Genomic DNA, 19627 nt, shown 5'->3' with positions numbered 1-19627 from the left:
TGAATCAAAAGTAAATGAAGATATAATGTATAGAAAAGCAAGCGACAAAAATGGGATGGCATGTCAAGGAAGGCGAGATCGATAGGTCAAGTCGTGGTCCGATAATCTTGAGGACGGACTAGTATTCATTTAGTAGAAATTGCTTGTATTTCGACTTGAATGTAGACAATAATGCTCGTCGGCTGTTGGATAGCCGGCGGGATACTGTTTCACGCGTCAGGTCATCATCATCATCATTGGTTTATTAGCAATTTTATCAGTTCAATACACCACAAAAAATGCGATACAATGAAAAGACAGGAAGATGTCGAAGCGACAAGGAGTAGTCTATGGAATCTGACACCCACCTTGGCCTAGGCGATGTAAAGAGGAGGCATGCACGCACGGCATATTTGATAGAGCGGTGATCTTTTCGGTCGATCATATGATATTCGGACGACGTGGACGGACTGGACGCGCGCGTGTTGTACTTGTGCGCTTTTGATTCCGAGGTAAAAAGCTCATTGAAATATTCGGGGCATTGGCCGCAGTGGAACTGATACAGAAACTTGTGATTTGTAGTTTCCGCATGTCTTTTATGTTTAGGACACCGAATCTCTTCAGCAGCGACTTGTTGGATGGACGACCACGACCAATCAAAATGAAACACAATGTACAATGCGATGGACAATACGCAATGCGATGTGATGAGCAGATAAAAGGCTTGCGAAACGACCATGCGTTCTCTAAGCCAGGTATCAACATCGGCTTTGCGCCCGATGCCACTGTTTTTCGGTGGTCGCGATCATTCGGTGGTCTTTTAAGACCATCTTTATCGCTCTTTCCATTCCTTTCTTCTTGAGTACAATCTTCATCTGGTCCTTTTTTGGGCCTTTTTCTCGCTGTAAGAACGGCGGCACGAGGGTGGAGGACCCCAGATAAACCACCGACACGGGATTGAACCCGGGCCGTCTGCGCTGGATATTACGATACCACAAGTTAGTATGGTAAACCTCCAACATTCAGGTATCTGAATTATGAAGTCTTATAGTGGTAGAGTTGTATATACGTCCTCTTTTTTGACTTTTTTGAAAGTGTCGTCGGAGGACGCCCTTTTGTCCTCTCTTTTGAGATTTGCTCTTCTTTTTTGAGAATCTTGGTCGAATTTACGGCCAAATTCGACTGATATGCCGTAAACCAGCACCGAAGTACGCTCCGGCGGGTATTTCGGGAGCTGAGCAGGAAAGTTGATTTTTTTTTTAGTCAACCACCTGATAATTTGAAAGAAAAACTGTATTTCGGTCGCTGAGCGAGCAAGTTGGCCTTGTTTAGTCAGCCGATCACGAGGTGGGGAAAATTTACGATTTTTCAAGGATTTTCCTCCGGTTTTCCAAGTCTGAAAAAGTGTCCTCTTTTCAGATTTACAAAATACCCTAGCACCACGGCCACTTGGGGACAAGGGACCAACGCGGGTTGAAAGCAGGTGACAACGAAGGAAACCAACTGGTGACCACAACTTTTGGCGGCTATATCTGTCGGTATTTGGTAGGGTACCACTTGGGTGCCCCACGACGCCGGATAGGTGCCACAGCCCGCCGCCACAATCGACCGCTAGCCCTGTGTCCTACTTCTGTACCATCTCATCCACCAATATCATACCCCGAAACCTAATACAATAACCTCTATTCACACAGTCATCGGGCAAAACAGTATATTGCAAAATTTATACATGCAGTGAAACTATATACAGTTGGCAATAGTGAGTAGTAACAAAGATGTATGGGACACGGCAGAACATTAAACCCTTGTCATTTTAGCAGTGTACCTTGTGGTGTCGCACGTTGGCTTGAAAATTTTCAGTGATCCACCAGTAATTCGAGGCAGTAATTTGAGGAAGCAAGAGGTGATGAAAAAACCTCAAGCTAGCAAAAGAATACTAAAAGACATGGCAAGAATATGTACAAATAGGCAGTGTCATAGGAAGCAAGGTAATGCATGATAGAGGAATTGGAAAACCATGTGCAAAAAGGCATCACATAAAGGAAGGAAAAGAATGAGAAAAAACATGTCAAGGATATGTACAAAAAGCATTATTATATGAAGCAGTGATCAATTGAAATCGGTTACCGTAGTCATTCGATATGCAATTCAAACATGATTACGTCAAGACATGACATTAATTTCAAAATCTGAAGAGGCAGCAGGCACGAGATCAGTTTTGGAATGTGAAGAGTTTGCAAGGGGTAGTGGGCAATTCCTCTTTACCCTCAACAGTCCAAAGATTTGTTTTCTACAGAATTTCTGAGTGTGAATAATTTTGAATGCAACACACACATTCCCCAATTTTTCAACTTAACAAGGACCATTCTAACGGAAGGATAATGTCATTCTATGCCAGGGATATATTAAAACTAACAAAACGAGACAACTTTAAATTCCACGATTAAACATAACAATAGACGTATGTTTTTAGTTTCACAGCAGATACGCGGAATTTCTCCCGTGCAAATAAATAAGCATTAACATCGGCTACAGAAAACCATCCAATATATTCAGTTTAACATTCGTACAGCGTACATTTGGGGTGTCTACCATAAAAATATGACTCGGCAAAGAAATTGCACGACTGCACTTCAGTGTTGGGATGACTCGAGTCACCTTTTTCGTATGACTTGACTCGAGTCACTTTGCTAAAATGACTTGACCTGACGTATCAGAAATGTGGATTGACTCGTGACTCGGAGTAAAATTCACGAGTCAATTTCAAGTCATCAAGTAATCGGTGTCGATAAAAATCACTGTATCTTGCATATGTTTGGATTGTTCGCAAAACGCTGGTGTAACCCATGAGAGCGATCAATCATTCAATGATCGTTCGTTCTACTGAGCCTTCATTGTTCTCTCACAAACAAATTGACCGCAAACGAAGTGATCAAAGCTTACAGCTTACGGCAGAATGGCTGTTTCTGTTCTTACATTAACCAAACCTCTTGTTTTATTGAAATCGAATATAGTTTATATAGTCCTCAACCATTGGTGCAGGCTGGAATTATATCGTATCATTTTGTAAATTGGTAATATAATCATAATGTATTGCATCTTATCAATTCGTTTCTTAATTCTCTATTTTGGCTGGTAACTTTAAACTGAGGCTATGCATACTTACGTAGTTTAGCAGTTCTACGTATATATGACCAATACAGCACCTTCTTGCGTGTATATATTCAACTGTATGTTCGTTGATCAGTTAAAAATCAATGACCAGTGAATCTGTATTTCAGACAGCTAAGAAAATGCAATGATGTAATCATACCTCATACTTCGAACAGGCAACTTGACTTGAATTGTGACTTGACTCGACTCGAGTCACTTATAAAAATCGAGTGACTTGACTTGACTCAAGTCAACATGTGCAACGACTCGAAAGTAGTGACTTGATCCGAACACTGCTGCACTTATCAAGTATTTCTACTCTGTCAGAATTCTTCAATATGTTTACACTACTCCAACTTCTACTTGGACAGTTTAGAAAAAAACTGACTACTTACTCTTTATAATTTACATTTTGAAAGGCGGTTAGTAGTTTCAGGATGAGTTTGTTTAAACAACAGCATGAAATAGCCTCTAAAACTACAGCAGTGGTTCCCAACGTGGGCGAAAATAGCGAAGGGGGCGATGATGCGACAAAACAGCTGGCCCTTTTTTTAGTCAACCCACGGAAATTTAGTTACAAAAGTGTCAAATTAGGCTGTGAGCCGTAAAGTTGACTTTTTTTTTTTAGTTAACCCGGCGGTGATAACAGTTTGTATGCCCAATTTTCGGTACACAAAATTTGGGGGGCGAAGATCGGTGTTGAGCTTGAAAAGGGGGCGATGGGTCGAAAAAGGTTGGGAACCACTGATCTACAGTGAAGGCATAAATTAGTCATCTTGCATTAGCCTAAAGATACATATTTCGATTTCGAAATTAGCCTCCCCGATCAACTGCTAAAAGTATGTAATCCATTGAAAAAAGTCTACTTTCTGATACTACTCAATTCATTTTGTACTTCTACCGGAAATAGTTTTTGACATGTCTTCGAAATTGCTCATCCCACTCCAAATTTGGTAAAGCATAACTCCTACTTGAGCACCTCTGGCAATATTTCAATGTCTTGGTATGTCCTGGCACAGAAACGTCCAGAGTGCAATAGTCACACAGCCGAGGTAGCTTAGATTAGCATACAATCGTAACACTCTTTGCGTGCTCACAGTTAAATGAAACGATTGATATTATTGATACGCCGCGCTTTTCTGGTTGACGGTAACTCCAATGCTACAGATTGAGGCATTGTGGCAATCTTGCCTCTTCTTTCGTCCATACCTTGAACCACCGGCACGATCTCTGGAGTTGGCAAGCCATTTCCGCATGGAACCTTCAACGACCTTTTCGGTGCATTCTTTTGTGGCCAAGTTCATCTTGACTGCAGCTGTTAAGGTGAATCAGTCCATAACTGAATAAAATACTCGAAATTCTATTGATCAACATACCAAAAACACTATCAAAAATTACTGTATCTTTCAGACCGATTTTGTCAATCTGTCTTCCGAAGACACTGCAGCATTTTGCAAATTCATTTTTCATTAGTCTTGGCATTGTCCGCCTCATGAAGTCGTCAGTATCATTTCCACCAACACTGGTAAGAGCCTTCACCTACAAAAAAGTGCAGATTAGTACGCGCCTGCACCCTAATTGGCAGTGGTGTTTTTTACAATCTGTTCAAATACTCCAGAATCACTTTTTACAATCTGATCCATCTTTTTGAGTTCCTCGCCATCTTTAATTGGAAACGCAGCAGGGAGTCCTGTAGGCAGAGACACTTTGAAGTGTGGCAGAATCAAGTCCACGTTTCTTTCTGTTTTGTAAACACTCTTTGACATTTGCTTGATGTCTTGTTGAACGTTGAGGACTTTATGACCCATGGTTCGCATTCTTCGCAATATAGTTTGCAATCTAGCATCCATGGCTTGCAATTGAGCTGATAGGCCTGTAAGATAAATATGATATTTTGAATTCTTTATATACAGCGGATATCAAAGTCATACACACCGCGACTGTGATTTGGAGTGGATTTGACGGAGGTTGCTATATCCTCGCCAATGTCAATTTCACCGTCATCGAGAGATTGATCTGCTTGGCCATCCAAGCAGTCGGGCACTTCCTCGCCAGCGTCTATTTCATTGTCAGAGGTATTGTGAATGCGGAGTATTATCAGCAATTCGCGCAATGCACGATGTGATACGTTATGCTTAGATGCCCAGTTCCGAAGTCGGCTGCTAAAATTACGAACTGTTTCACAGGTCGATATCTCCTCTTCCGAAGTTGTCAAGTCAGCAATGTCATGCTTCTCGTGCTCTATATCAGCGTCAAAACTGGCACCATCATTCGAAGTAGTGGTAGCTGGAAACTCAGCTTCGTCGGAACTTTCGCTACGACTGATAGGGAGTGATTGAGAAATGTATTCATCAAGGTTTCCACAATTCTTTGAGCTATCACAGTGTCTTTGTATTTTAGTTAACTCGGCTTGAATTTCATCTAAATAATCATCATAGGCTTGTTTTCTTCTCCGGCTACGTGTTCTTTCAGATGTATACATGTCTAACCAATCACCTTTTTCATCAAATATACTGAAAATAGACAATGTATTCAGTTATTTTCATGTTAATCTTGAAACGGATCTTCATAAAGTCGACGATGAGGAAGGTCATTGTGATATTTGAGTGGTGACATTCTTATGCAATAATCTAAATAGTTGATAAGCCGATCTCTACTTATTTCATCAATTCCGTAATTAATAATAATAATTCAGTAATTACTCACTGAGCTCATGGAGTTAGTTAAAATGATAACAGTAAGACATTTCGCCCATCACTACAGCTGCTGGTGGCCAGTTGCACGCGGTCACGCCGTCACGGGTCGTTGATTTCAATTAAAAAAAATAAAAAAAATTGAAAAAAAGTCAATGTTCTCAGCCACCCCAAATGCTATATTCCAGTTAGTATGTGGTGTGGTACGGTATATAATGTGTTGACCTAATCCTTAAGCCAGGATCTGTTGGTTACTGTCTGTTGGTAAAGTACTTGCACCTTGCCAGTTGCTAACCAATAACCATTATAGCATCTGATCTCTTGTCATTGGCTTAGCACAGTCATTTGAAATCGGTAACCTTGCTTGTCACGCCGCAAAGTTGGCTCTGTCACACGAAAAAAGCTCCTATCACGCAGGATTTATTTCAAAAAAAGGATGGAGATTCCATAGCGGGCCGGTGGCATACAATGAATGTGCACTGTGCTACAAATAAGCGGCGAAAAGCATTGCTGCTAAAAAAGTAAAACAAAACTGTGGCGCTTAGGCTGGTTTACATTTCACACTTCACAGATGGACGCGCCTAGCGTATTAATTCAACTGTGACATTTAAAAAATAACCTTCACTGTACCGCTTACGGATGCAGATATTAAAAAAATAGATAATACACCCTCCCTAATCGTGCATCTAAATTCAGAATTATCTGGTTGGGCGTGATGCAAAGTTCCGATCGAACTACTTCGCAAATCGTCCTATTACGTGAATAGCAAACCGCATATACTGTATATTCATCATCCAAACGAACGATGGAATCATTCATACGCACCATCTGGGCTGAGATATCTCGCCGCACTGCATAAGCTACTCGACTCGTCAAGAATCGCGACGGTCTCTCACATGAGTAACTCGCGGGCTTGGATATGATTGGCTCACTTGTCACGATTAACTACTACTACTAGCAGTTTCGCTTCACTGGGACTTCACAACACGCTCGACACTGTAAAACCATAGTGTCCTATATGGTGTCGACATAAGCAAATCTCACGGCTCAGTGAAATTGTAACACGTCACAATTTCCTTTTGGCTACAGGCAATTTGACGGTCATTTTTGACCGGCTTGCCGAGCATGAAATTGGTCAAACGGGTATCAATCGAAAGGTGACTCTGCACCGATGACGAAAATATAAATTTTATTCCGCTCGCGGCCCTGGAACCCCCACACTCAGCCTGGAATTTTTCATTGTTATGGAGGTTGGCATTGGGACGCAACAATGCTTTCTGACTGTTTTTCTCTTGAGCTGCTCTCTCGTTTCGCCAGACAGCATTGTTGCGTCATGAGCTACTCTCTCGTTTCGCTAGACAGAATTGTTGCGTCGCAATGTCAATCTCCATAACGATGGGAAAATTGAGGCTGATTGTGGGAGTTCCAGGGCCACGAGCGGAATAAAATTTATATTTTCGTAATCAGTGCAGAGTCACCTTTCGATTGATACCCGTTTTACCAAATTTAATGCTCAGCAAGCCGGTCAAAAATGACCGTCAAATTGCCTGTAGCCAAATGGAAATTGTGACGTGATACAATTTCACTGAGCCGTGAGATTTGCTTGTGTCGACATCATATAGGACACTATGGTAAAACTATAGATAACTAAGGTAAACTATATATAACTACCATACGGATAAATACGCAACACCCGTCGTCACGCTTGCTTGCCCGGAGGAAATTACTGCTCAGCAATCTGAACGCTACATAATTGCTAATCCCATAGCTGACGACTCGCGTGCTTAAAGGTCAACTGCATCTTATAGACAACTTCGCCTAATCATGTTCAGAATTTTTTTTCATACCAAAATTGCCGACTTTCCGTATTTCAAACTAATCGGAAATTGCCGTAATTTGGACTGAAAGTCCCAATATTGGTATGTTTACAGAAAAAGCGAAATGTTCATTGTGACGTCATGTAGTTGACATCTCTTCTGGCCGCTGCGGATGTATGCTATAGGGCTGGTGCTTTTGCAGTAGCAGGGCGATTACATCAGTTAGTTATCGCGGAGGTTTCGCTTGTAATGGATTCACCAAGTGAGTCCGAGTACTCAGATTACGAATGTAAGTATGCTTTTTGCCCTTGCTTACGAAAGTAATGTTTAAACTGGACACGTATCAAGTGTTGATGAGCTCAATCCCGTATCAGTGGAACTCCTTGCTGCTCCGAAAACGAGGGGTCGTTTGAGTATGATTATTGATGAATAACCCAAGGAGGTTAGTAATATATAGTATGATCAGCCTAGCTTGTTCAGCTTAAGCCGCTTGTCTATACCAAATGAAATACACCGGTATGTGTAATTTGGTGGAGTACCTCGTTTCAGTTATTAATCTTGGTATTATCAATTACAGGATAGAGGTTATTGCCAACTTTACAGGATAAAGGATGGAGGTTATTGCCAACTTATGCAAACTATTAGCGGGAGAGCAACTAACGAATTATTAGTGCATCACAGCATTACCAGGATTTCAGTCAGTATTGGAGATGTCTCACTATAGATATCAACAGGAATATTGTCATATAATTATACCATCTAGTTCGATGCATGAACGAATGAGTCTCATTCACATGAAACGTTGAGTTGGGTGCCAAGTAATTATCCGTCAGTAATACAACAATTATGCTTTTCAGGAAGCTGAGAAAAACCGTGTACGGAAATTTTGTTTGCTGGCCATTGGGATTCTGCAACACTAACCAACGAGAAATCCTGTCTGTGCATCCGATCAAAATTCACATCTAGTATTTTCAAAGGATTTCAATTTTGCAATGCTTCGCGAAGGAATAATTGTATTGAAAATAATAAATGCAACATAACCAATCCATCAACAGTACTACTGTGTCAGGGAGAGAAATATAGAGTTTTGTGTCCAACAATAGCTTCTTTTGTCCAGCAATGGCTTCAACTAATTTTCACGATGCCGCTAGTTGAATGAGGAAGCCATCGCAATAGACTTGGTCGACTCCGCCGTATCTGGTCTTGCTTGAATGCATGCGTCAACTTTTTCATTGCAGGAATCTAGAGCAGGTGTAAAAACATTGCAGAGTTTTATAACAAAGTCGAATCAAAGGCAGTATACCAAATCCTGTTCCGAAGTATCATAAAAATGAAGGATTGCCAACTGCATCCTATCTAACTTTTAGACTATTATGGTGATAGTGATACGTTTTCATCTTTTACTGAGGTTTAGTCGCTGATATCTGACAGTCCTCATTCAGTAACTTAAGTAACTAATATGATTATATGACTACACATGTACACAAACAGAAGTTTATTTGCAAAAGTAATAGCAACTCTTCCATTAAAATGAGGTCGGCGACATAACCATTATAGATCATGAAGTCAGCAGGTTACAGACTCCTATTAACTAATGCCTTTATACATCTTTTTTCTCGATTGATTTTTAAGTGGCTTTATTTCAGACTACGTACACTTCTACTCAAAGTTTTTCAAGGCATACTTATTTCAGTTATTTGCCTATATACAGTCCATCCTCAAGATTACAGGACGACGACTGACCTATCGATCTCGCTTCCCATGGCATGCCGCCCTAGTTCTTGTCGCTTTCTTTTTCTATACTATCTTCTTTACTTTCATTCAGTGTGCATGCCTCCTCTTTACATCGCCTAGGCCAAGGTGGGTGTCAGATTCCATAGACTACTTGTCGCTTCGACATCTTCCTTTCTTTTCATTGTATCGCATTTTTGTGGTGTATTGAACTGGTAAAATTGCTAATAAACCAATGATGATGATGATGATTGCACATGCACATGAGTGTAAACAATAACTACTTTGATGACTACCGTACCACAGTCAATACTACTATAAACGGTTAGTTACACTCTTACAATATTAGTTAACACAGTACATTTTCACTTACCGATTTTGGACACTTTGTATAGCTTTAGAAGTGCGTTCCTTTGCCATTACCACAATTTCACTGGTGCGTGAAAAGAAAGTATGAACGTGCTTCTTATTATATACTGAAGTACGTCGGCACTACGTGTGAGAGTTTCCGTGGTCAGCAGTCAACTTTATTACGCGTTGCGTATCTCGGATACGTCATTGAAAATGTCTCTGCCTTTGGTTGTCTATAAGTCCGCACTTTTGGTCTTAGCGGCGTTCGGTCGCCTGACGGTATATGGATGGATTTTGGCAGCGATGTAAAGACATTGTAGGCACGGCATATTGCGTATTGGAGCAACCATACGCGACATAACATCTGAATCTATGAATCATCTCCTTCACAGCCTTCATGATCTCACTCAACGACCCAAATCCACAGTAAATCTAAGCAATGAATCCAACCTAACAGCCAACAGGAATAACAAGGATTTTTGTGTGTCAACTACTTGACGTCATTTCACGGCTGGATGATTTCGGGTCCGTTTTTCGGAATTTCGATTTGTTATTCAAATTACTTGAAAACTATCATGTAATTTTCATTTTCATTATTTTTTTCTTATTCCTAACCACATAATCTACGAAATAAGCAAAAGTTTTTTCGAACATGCAGTTGACCTTTAAATTCAATAAAGTTGATTTTATTTGAAAGCTACTGTCGCACTGATTCCGAAAATATAATATTATTCTGAAAATCGGCATTGTTCTAAACAATCGCAGCGACGCAGCACAATGACCATAAAAATGGCCCTTGCGTGGTTGCGATATTGTTCAGAACAATGCCGATTTTCAGACTTTGAGGTGTATTTCAAGGGGGTTCCATTGCCCTGATTAGATTTCAATGTATATTTTCGGAATCAGTGCCATTGCGCCGCCATGTCACTCTCAATAACAATGAAAAATTTGAGGCTGATTGTGGGGGTTCCAGGGCCACGAGCGAAATAAAATTTATAGCTTCGTAATCAGTACAGCGGCAGCTTTCGATTGATACCCGTTTTATCAAATTTGATGCTCGGCAAGCTGGTCAAAAATTACTGTCAAATTTCAGCCAAATGTGTGACGTGAATCAATTTCACTGAGCCGTGAGATTTGCTTGTGTCGCCAACATATAGGACATTATGCTGTCTGGCGAAACGAGAGAGTAGCTCAAGAGAAAAAGAGCCAGACAGCATTGTTGCGTCACAATGCCAACCTCCATAACAATGAAAAATTCGAGGCTGATTGTGGGATTTCCAGGGCCACAAGTGGAATAAAATTTATATTTTCGTAATCAGTGCAGAGTCAGCTTTCGATTGATACCCGTTTTATCAAATTTAATGCTCGGCAAGCCGGTCAAAAATGACGGTCAAATTGCCTGTAGCCAAATGGAAATTGTGACGTGATACAATTTCACTGAGGCGTGAGATTTGCTTGGTATGGTAATAGTGTCCTATATGGTGTCGACACAAGCAAATCGCACGGTTCAATGAAATTGTATCACGTCACAGTTTCCATTTGGCTACAGGCAATTTGACGGTGAGTTTTGACCGGCTTGCCGAGCATTAAATTTGATGAATCGGGTATCAATCGAAAGCTGACTCTGCACTGATTACGAAAATATAAATTTTATTCCGCTCGCGGCCCTGGAACCCACACAATCAGCCCCCAATTATTCATTGTCGAGTAGATTGGCAGTGTGACGCAACAATGCTGTCTGGCGAAACGAGAGACTAGCTCAAGAGCAAGGATGTGGCCGAGCGGCGAGAGTGGGATTATAGAGTATGACTGGAGTGACGACTCGATTGTTCTCCTATTGTTAGCCGGCAGAATGGTCACGGTCAGATGGCTACACCCAAAACAGGATTGCTCAGTGCTTGTTTCTATGGCGTTCAAGGCGATTCGTTGTGTATTTCTTGAAGTTGCGGCGGATTTAGTTAGACATTTCAACATTTAGGTAGTGGTGGCGAGTCGTTATGACTAGTGAATATTACCGTGTAGCCTATGTTACATTTCTCACGAGATTGATGTGATATTGTGGCTTTGATCCTTTATAGACTTTGCTACGTATATAAATATAATGACAGAAGGTATAATATAGAATATCTGGTTCGTGTGCAGCGGCTATTGTGAGATGAATTCATGGAAAGGACGACTGAAGAATACTACAAAGTGAACAAGTGGAAAGATCTTGAACTATATCTATATGCAGTTCACAATATCTTTGATTGAAAATATGTCCTAGATATTAACTGCAGAAATTCGAGTATGAATATAACAAATAATATCGCAACAGTCTTGTGGTCTTGTATGCCTGTCCGATTGTCTAATAACCGCAGAAACTTGAGTATGACTAGAACCAGGGCTTTGTGTAATGTTAATGTTCTGCTTGATCTCGATTCACAATAGTCAGCTCAGAGCTTACTCCGAGGAAGTATGCAAAATCGCACTTGAATGGAACTCGTTGTCTACTAGAATACCCCGGAATTCGCTTGGAAGATCTCTGCCGGTCGACATTAGTAGAAAGCCAATGCACCACGTCAAGGTTTCGACCAACGCATTGGTTTCCTTTTTTAGGTAGGGAATCCCAATGTGGATAGGCAGCATTTGCCACAGAGAGAAAAAACTACAATACTAACACTACCAGAAACTACATTCGCTGCATCTTTTCTTGGTCACGGGTTCCTGGCAGACTTTTGTCGAAGGATTTTGATCACCATAGGCATATGTTGTATTGGCACCTATCCCTCTCTTTATAGCCTTACGCTGGCATAAGGCATTTACTGAGTAACTGACTTGGCTAATATCTGGATTCCTGCTGTATCTCATCAAGACCACTGTTAAAAGGCAATCATTAATTCAGGTCAACATTCTTGAATAATATTAATGAATGTCAACTGAAGTTACCAAAGATACAAATGCTGCTTCCAAAACATCTTGTGTTAGGACTCTGAAAGATACTGATTCCATAACACCATTCAAAAGCCAAATTGCTAGCTTGACCATGTTCTTGGTCCACATTTGTATAGAACTCTGAACTTGGTGTTCACTTTTGGCCTTCTTGAAATTGGATGTACATTTCACCTACTTGTTACTAGTGGTAACTAAAGTGGAACCATATAGTCGGGTGGTTATAATGGGACGTATGAACATGGATGTATTTTCTGCCAAAAATCTCAACATTTGTAACAGATATGCTGGAAAATATAAGAATATTTCAATCTACTCAGAATTGCTTCGTGGGCCGGATGAAATCGTGTGGCGGGCTGGAGGCGGCCGCGGGTCGTATCTTTGACACCCCTGCTTTACATTACAGTAAACCCCACAGTGATAGCAGTAGCAATTGTCAAATTGGTAAAGAAATACCATGGCTTATACAATTACAACAATAACAGGTAAAGAAATACCATGGCTTATACAATTCCAACAATAACAAAAAAGCAAAGACTTTCAACAGCATCATGATTGAAACAAGAGATTTGAAAGTATAGAAAATGGTGCTAAAAGAGCATATTGTTCATTTTTTTAAGCTATCTCGCTAAAATTTTAAAGACTTATTTTGCTTCTCGTGTAATGCAAACTTCGCAAAATTGTGAGAACAGATGTTATTCAAGTGTTTCATTGCCATTGTCCATGACATCCTCAACCTCATTTAGGTCTGAACCAAATTGAAGTGATACAGTGTAAATCAAATCGTTATAGCATGGATCGCATTGAATTGCCTCAAGTACCCTGAAAAAATTCATCTTTTTCAGGGGTTTTGTCATTTCTTTACTGTGGATAACATAAAAGCGGAGAACTATGCCATGAAACTGTTCAGATGGGCTCTTCAATCCACTGTCTTTCTTCTACATCACTTTAATGAGGTTTCCGGATGGCGCTGCAGTTGTTACTTGTTAGGCATGTGGCAATTGCTTCGTTGGCTTGCTTAGAAATGGCTCCCAAAAGCACTCCACCAATATATTGAAGTATGTCTAAAAACACATCAAAGTTTTTCCATGGAAAGGCAAAGTATAGGCTATTTACTTACCAGATTCCTTGCTGTTGACTCCTCCCATGTCTGTGATTTGATGCTGCTCTTTACCCTGCCAGTCATCCCCAAATGCCAAAGTGATACGGCCGAATCAGCCATGACACCGACTTCTATGCGTGACGAATTATAATCTAATTCTGGCGAAAAATATAACAGAGGCTACACGGTATTATTCACTAGTCATAACGACTCGCCACCGCTACCTAAATGTTGAACTGCCCAAGTAAATCCGCCGCAACTTCAAGAAATACACGACGAATCCCCTTGAACGCCATAGAAACAAGCACTGAGCGATCCTGTTTTGGGTGCAGCCATCTGACCGTGACCATTCTGCCGGCTAACAATGGGAGAACAATCGAGTCGTCACTCCAGTCATACTCTATAGTGGGATCAGCTGACGTCGCGGCAATAGCGATGTGCAAACGCGCCACAGAGAAACGCTGCGCTGTTGATACTTTTTCTATGCGTTTCGGTACAAGCGAGCACACACCAGCCTTTCCTTGACTTGTAAGGGTAGAACTGGGTTCACAGAATGTCGTTGTTATTGACGCAATCAGTCCTTCGCAGAAACTGATACAACTCGACGGCGAGTTGGACTGGAGCAATCGTTGCGAGTAATGACTGACTCAGTATGATTAACTGACTGCATATAGTCCAGACACAATAAGTTCCCCTTTGTGTGTATTGTAGAATGACGATCAACAACCCAGACTATAGCATATCGTTAAAAATTACGTTGGCAAATACTCTAAATATGAGATCACAATAATGACAGTTAGAATCAAGAACGACAAAGGACCCTGTTTACAATGCGGCGACTAAGGAAAGGCTGAGCATGTGCTACTACACTTGCTCTCATGCGGCGAGGCGGTCATGTGTGACGTTATCATAGATACAGTCTGAAAACCAACTTGACATAGCCGCCCCCGTGGCGAAACATAATTGCAAAAGGCAGTTATCGTTGAGACACAGGAATAAATGAAGGAATGGAGGTTTTCAGATTATGAAGGCAATCGGGGAGTGAAGAAATATACAAACCAGAAACAATGTACAGAAAGCTAATATAGCATCAGCAAGCGAAGGCAATGTACAGAAATGTGCGTCATGAGTAACCGTGATGCAAAATTGGCAAGAAGAAGAAAGCATGCAATATAAAAATGAAAGTTATTCCAGTTCAAGACGACACAATTTGCGGATGTCGCGGCTATAAGTACCAATGGGCGTACGTACGGTAACTTTACGCACCAATCCGTGCTGATCAGGGAAAACCTCCTCAACAATAGCCTTGGGCCACTTGCCGCGGGGCGCATTTGAGTCGGACATGAGAACTACATCCCCTACTTTGAAGTTAGGTGTTTGGTCAAGCCACTTGGAGCGAGATTGCAACAACGGTAGGTACTCTTTTAACCACCTTTCCCAAAAGAGATCGAGTTTGCGCTGGACACAACGCCAATTTTTGGAATAATCATCTGCTTTACAGAATTTGTGAGTTGGGACAGAGGGGTCAAGCCTTCCGAGAATTATTGAATTGGGGGTCAGACACGGTAAGTCGCCTGTGTCATCGGAAAGTGGCGTCAATGGCCTATCGTTTAAAATACGAGCGACTCCATAAAACAGTGCAGATAATGTGTTATCGTGAAATATTGCATTGTGATTCAGAGCATAAAGAACACGTTTGCACAAGGCTACCACTCGCTCGACGCAGCCATTGAAGTGCGGGGCGAGACTGGGTGAAAAGTGCCATTGGATGCCTCTGTCGGCTAGGGACGAGGCCACTTGCTTTGAGTTTAGATTACCGACAGCCTTCGCAAGTTCTTTTTGCGCACCAACAAAGGTTGTAGCGTTGTCGCTGAAAATATGGGCTGGCCTGCCCCGGATGTCACAGAATTTGAAAAATGCCATCAGAAAGGCTGATGTTTCTAGGGATTCGACCACTTCTAAGTGGACAGCACGGGTACATAGGCAGGTGAATACGCAGCCGTAGCGCTTGAGCTCGGTGCGATTGCGTCGGCAGGACAACGGACCAAAATAATCAACCATTGTGTAATTGAAAACATTTTTGTGTGGCGTGAGGCGGTAATGCGGGAGGTCGGCCATGTATTGGGAGCCTAGAGTCGCTTGGCGACATTGACAGAATATACATTTGTTGAGCACTTTGCGAATGGAAGTCTGGCCTCTCATGATCCAGAATTTTTCTCGAATTAGGGACAGAACTTGTAGCGTGCCACAATGGCCATTCGTGACATGGTAGTGGCGAATGATCAAGCGAGTGACATGGTGCCCGGAAGGCAATATCATAGGATTTTTTGCATCCTCCGGGAGCTGAGAGCGATTTAGTCGGCCTTTCACACGCATAACCCCATTTGAAACGTACGGTATCAATTTAGCCAAAGAATTGGGAACAAGCTTTCTGTAAACGAGAAACTGATCGGTGGCGCGTGCGTTGTCATGAAACGGTTTGGTAGCACCAGGGAACGACTCGCTTTGCACGAGTCTAACAATTTCTCTTGTCGCTTCCTCCAGCTCATCGACGGTGAGGAAACCGGTGCGCGGTGCAAACAGCGGGTCGCCAGACGGGCCTTTTGCCTTCGTGCGCAGCACAGAACGTAGTCGTAAGATCCAGGCGGTCGAGCGGACTAGTTTCGTGAAAGAGGAAAAACTGTTCAGGTAGTCGTTCAGCGATCTCGTTGTAGGTGTTACGTCTATCGAAAACACTGGTTCGATTTTTGTTGCGGAACGGTGAGCTTTGTTGTGTCCAGGCCATGAGTCTGCAGGCTGGAGCAAGAAGTCGGGCCCCTCGAACCACATTCTTGCGAGCTGCCAACGATGGGGCATTACGCCACGTGAGCCAGTATCTGCTGGATTGTTGGCGGAGGCAACATGCTGCCATTGCTGGACTCGCGACAGAGCACGAATCTTGAGTAGTCGTTGATGTACAAAAGTGTCGAATCGGGCCGAAGTGCTCCTGATGCTTTGGAGCACTGAGGTACTGTCGGTCCAGTAGTGAACAGAGTCGATATTGTAGTCAACGTCTTTTATAACGTCTCGGGCGAGCTTGATGCAGGTTACGGCAGCCGTGAGTTCCAGTTTGGGAATGCTGGGAGCATTCTGCGGCACGACCCTGGAGATGCCTCTGACAAATGATATGTGGACGTTGCCGTCAGAGTCCTCGAAGCGAAAATAGCAACAGGCTGCATAGCCGGATTTACTAGCATCGGCAAAAGCGTGTAGTTGAATGTTCACGGGCGAGAATCCTGGCGGTTTATAACACCTGGGAAATGAAAGCTTTTCGAGTTCCGGAAGCGAATTGACCCATTTGGTCCACTTCGCACTGAAACTCTCGTCGATCGGTGTGTCCCAATCTAGGTCGAGACGAGAAATTTCCTGTAGAAGTGCCCTTGCTGGTAACAGAAACGGGCTCAGGTATCCGAAAGGAGTATAGATCTGAGCGATTTGACTTGCGATGCCTCTGCGAGTGAAAGGCTTAGGTACAATGTTAGTGCGTGCACGGAGTGTGTCTTCATTCATGTTCCAGATAACACCCAACGTTCGCTCGTTATCTGAATTTGCGAAGTCGAGATCAACCAGATTGGAAGCGCGGGCTTCTCCGGGAATCCGGGACATAATCGCAGAACTACCGCTGGCAAATTTCGTCAGATTGAATCCGTAATGTGCGAAAAGCGTTCGCAGTTCTTCGACGATCTTGATAGAGGTCTCGAGATCATCTGATGAATGGAGTATGTCATCGACATACGTGTTCCGGAGGATACAGTCGAGAGTAGGCTTGGCGGCGTTCGTGCCGTTTTGCAAGACTATCTGTCGTAGGCAGAATTGAGCAACACATGGAGAGGACGTGCTTCCGAATACGTGAGATGTCATCTGGTAATCGGTTGCTCTACCCTCTAGTTTGCTGTCGGCGAACCAGAGGAATCGCAAGCTATCCGCATCTTCTGGATAGGTTTGTATTCTTGAGAACATCTGAGCGAGGTCTGCAACCCAAGGGTGCCTGCCCATACGGAAACGGCATAGGACCCCGATGAGAGAAGAATTCACGTCAGGGCCACTGAGCAGTTGGCTATTCAGACTGGTACCGGAGAATTTGCGGCTTGCGTCGAAGACTATTCGCATCTTTTGTTGCCGGGTGTGAAAATGGACGAGGTAGAACGTTCGTTCAGAGGAAGGCAGCAAGTCTGGCGGAACAACTTGAGCGTACCCTCGAGATAGATACTCGTCGATTTTTTCTTTGTACTTTCGAAAGAATTCGGGATCTTTCGCGAATTTCAAGCGCTGGGATTCGGGCCATTCCATATACAGACAAACGATGTTCACATCACTACCTCTTAAAATCTACCGAAATTTGGTACACGCTGAGATGAGCTTATTCCAAACAGGATGAACTTTATTTTATGAAAATTGGACTCTGGGGTCCAAAGTTACGTCATTTTGAAAATTGAAAATTTTCTGCTCATTCGGGTCTGCACATCTCAGGTTTTATTAATGAAATATTCAAGAAGGTGTAGATAGATGTTGGACGACAGTTGAGATACGGCACTTGGATTTATCTGAAGCTTGTCTGATCGTCTATATTTCCAAGTGAAATTTAATACCCTGAATGTTAGAGTCAAAGGTTAAATTGATGGGGAAATCTAAAATCAGTCAGGCGTTACACTATTTAGACAGCGGATTGCTCAAAAACATATTAAAATATTTTGGAAAAAACGATCTTAAATGAAAGTCTGCTTCAAGGAGAATTCGTTCATAGCTGTTTGATTTGGGTTTTGAAACTGTAAAGTGATGAAGTTGCAGTTTTAAGAGCACACTTCATTTGTACATGGAAATGCAGTACTAGTAGGGCGTGTCCGGACATCGAGTCTGGGGTGTGTGCGGGCAACATGTCTGGGGTGTGTTCGGACTGTGTTGCCAATCGGACATCGTATCTGGGGTGAGTTCGGACTGTTTTGCCCTTCGACCATCGTGTATGGGGTGTGTTCGGGACATCATGTCTTGGGTACGAATGGACAGTTTTGCAACTCGGATATCGTGCCTAGGCTGTGTTCGTAATGTGTTTTCATCCGAACATCGAGTCTAGGGCGTGTTCGGACATCTTCCTGGGGTGTGTTCGGATTGTATTGTGACTTGGACTTCGTGTCTGGGGGGTGCTAGGACATCATACCTGGGATGTGTTCGGACTGTGTCGCCATTCGGACATCGTGTCTAGGGCGTGTTCGGACATCATGTCTGTGGTGTTAGGACTGTGCTGCCACTCGGACATCGTGTCTGGGGGTGTTCGGACATCATGCCTGGGGTGTGTTCGGATTGTATTGGGACTCGGACATCGTGTCTTGGGTGCGTTCGGACATCATGCCTGAGATGTGTTCGGACTGTGTTGCCATTCGGACATCGCGTCTAAGATATGTTCGTGCTGCGCCAGACATGCCTCAGACCTGATATCTGCGCACTATTGTTATCCGAATATATGCTTCGGTGCTGATATCTGCGCACTAAATACCTCCAGGCATGGTCCGGACCGGATATCTGCGCGCTGAATGGATACGGACATGCTTCAGACGTGATACCCGCGTCCTAAATGATGCGTGACCTATATATGACCTCTATGTTTGCGGTTTTTGGTAATATCTGCGATAGCTGAGTATATCCACTGTAGCGATAGCTGAGTATATCCACAATTCCACATCCACAGTAGTGGTAGATGAGTATATATGTTTGTGATGCGCACTATTTTAATCTGGACATGCTTCGGAGCTGATACCTGCGCACCAAATACTTGCAGGCATGGTCCGGACCTGATATCTGCGCGCTTAACGGACGACAGACATGAGTCAGACGTG

The 19627-nt window shown here is 42.7% G+C and overlaps 2 protein-coding genes and 3 long non-coding RNA genes across 6 annotated transcripts; 1 reads left to right on the top strand and 4 right to left on the bottom strand.

Annotated features, from left to right (window-relative positions):
• Positions 1–1673: 1673 nt before the first annotated feature.
• LOC145446987 (uncharacterized) lies at positions 1674–5833 on the bottom strand. Of its 2 annotated transcripts, XR_013917412.1 has the most exons (5): positions 5068–5833; positions 4731–5005; positions 4509–4671; positions 3425–4447; positions 1674–2584 (listed from the first exon to the last, which is right to left on the bottom strand). XR_013917412.1 is itself a non-coding variant. In XM_080325396.1 (4 exons), the coding sequence occupies exons 1-4, from the start codon at positions 5612–5614 to the stop codon at positions 4251–4253; spliced, it is 1182 nt and encodes a 393-aa protein (XP_080181522.1). In that variant the 5' UTR covers positions 5615–5833; the 3' UTR covers positions 1674–4250. The 2 variants fall into 2 exon arrangements, 1 of the variants encoding a protein (XP_080181522.1); XM_080325396.1 differs by having other exon boundaries at positions 1674–4447.
• Positions 5834–7455: 1622 nt separating this feature from the next.
• On the top strand, positions 7456–8690 carry LOC145446587 (uncharacterized). Its single transcript, XR_013917318.1, has 2 exons — positions 7456–8226; positions 8260–8690. It is a non-coding gene; the product is annotated as an uncharacterized LOC145446587 (long non-coding RNA).
• Positions 8622–10374, bottom strand: LOC145446585 (uncharacterized). Its single transcript, XR_013917316.1, has 2 exons — positions 9747–10374; positions 8622–8884 (listed from the first exon to the last, which is right to left on the bottom strand). It is a non-coding gene; the product is annotated as an uncharacterized LOC145446585 (long non-coding RNA).
• A 2510-nt stretch (positions 10375–12884) lies between these two features.
• On the bottom strand, positions 12885–13911 carry LOC145446645 (uncharacterized). The gene is made up of 2 exons (XR_013917323.1): positions 13776–13911; positions 12885–13719 (listed from the first exon to the last, which is right to left on the bottom strand). It is a non-coding gene; the product is annotated as an uncharacterized LOC145446645 (long non-coding RNA).
• A 1031-nt stretch (positions 13912–14942) lies between these two features.
• Positions 14943–18086, bottom strand: LOC145446647 (uncharacterized). The gene has a single exon (XM_080324998.1). The coding sequence runs from the start codon at positions 18084–18086 to the stop codon at positions 14943–14945; it is 3144 nt and encodes a 1047-aa protein (XP_080181124.1).
• Positions 18087–19627: the final 1541 nt, after the last annotated feature.

The sequence above is a fragment of the Botryllus schlosseri genome, chromosome 9 (assembly GCF_051294905.1).
Source record: "Botryllus schlosseri isolate E-star chromosome 9, Bs_hap1, whole genome shotgun sequence".
Classification (NCBI taxonomy): Eukaryota; Metazoa; Chordata; class Ascidiacea; order Stolidobranchia; family Styelidae; genus Botryllus; species Botryllus schlosseri.
Note: the sequence above shows the minus strand (reverse complement) of the source record. Positions and strands in the feature narration are given on the sequence as shown.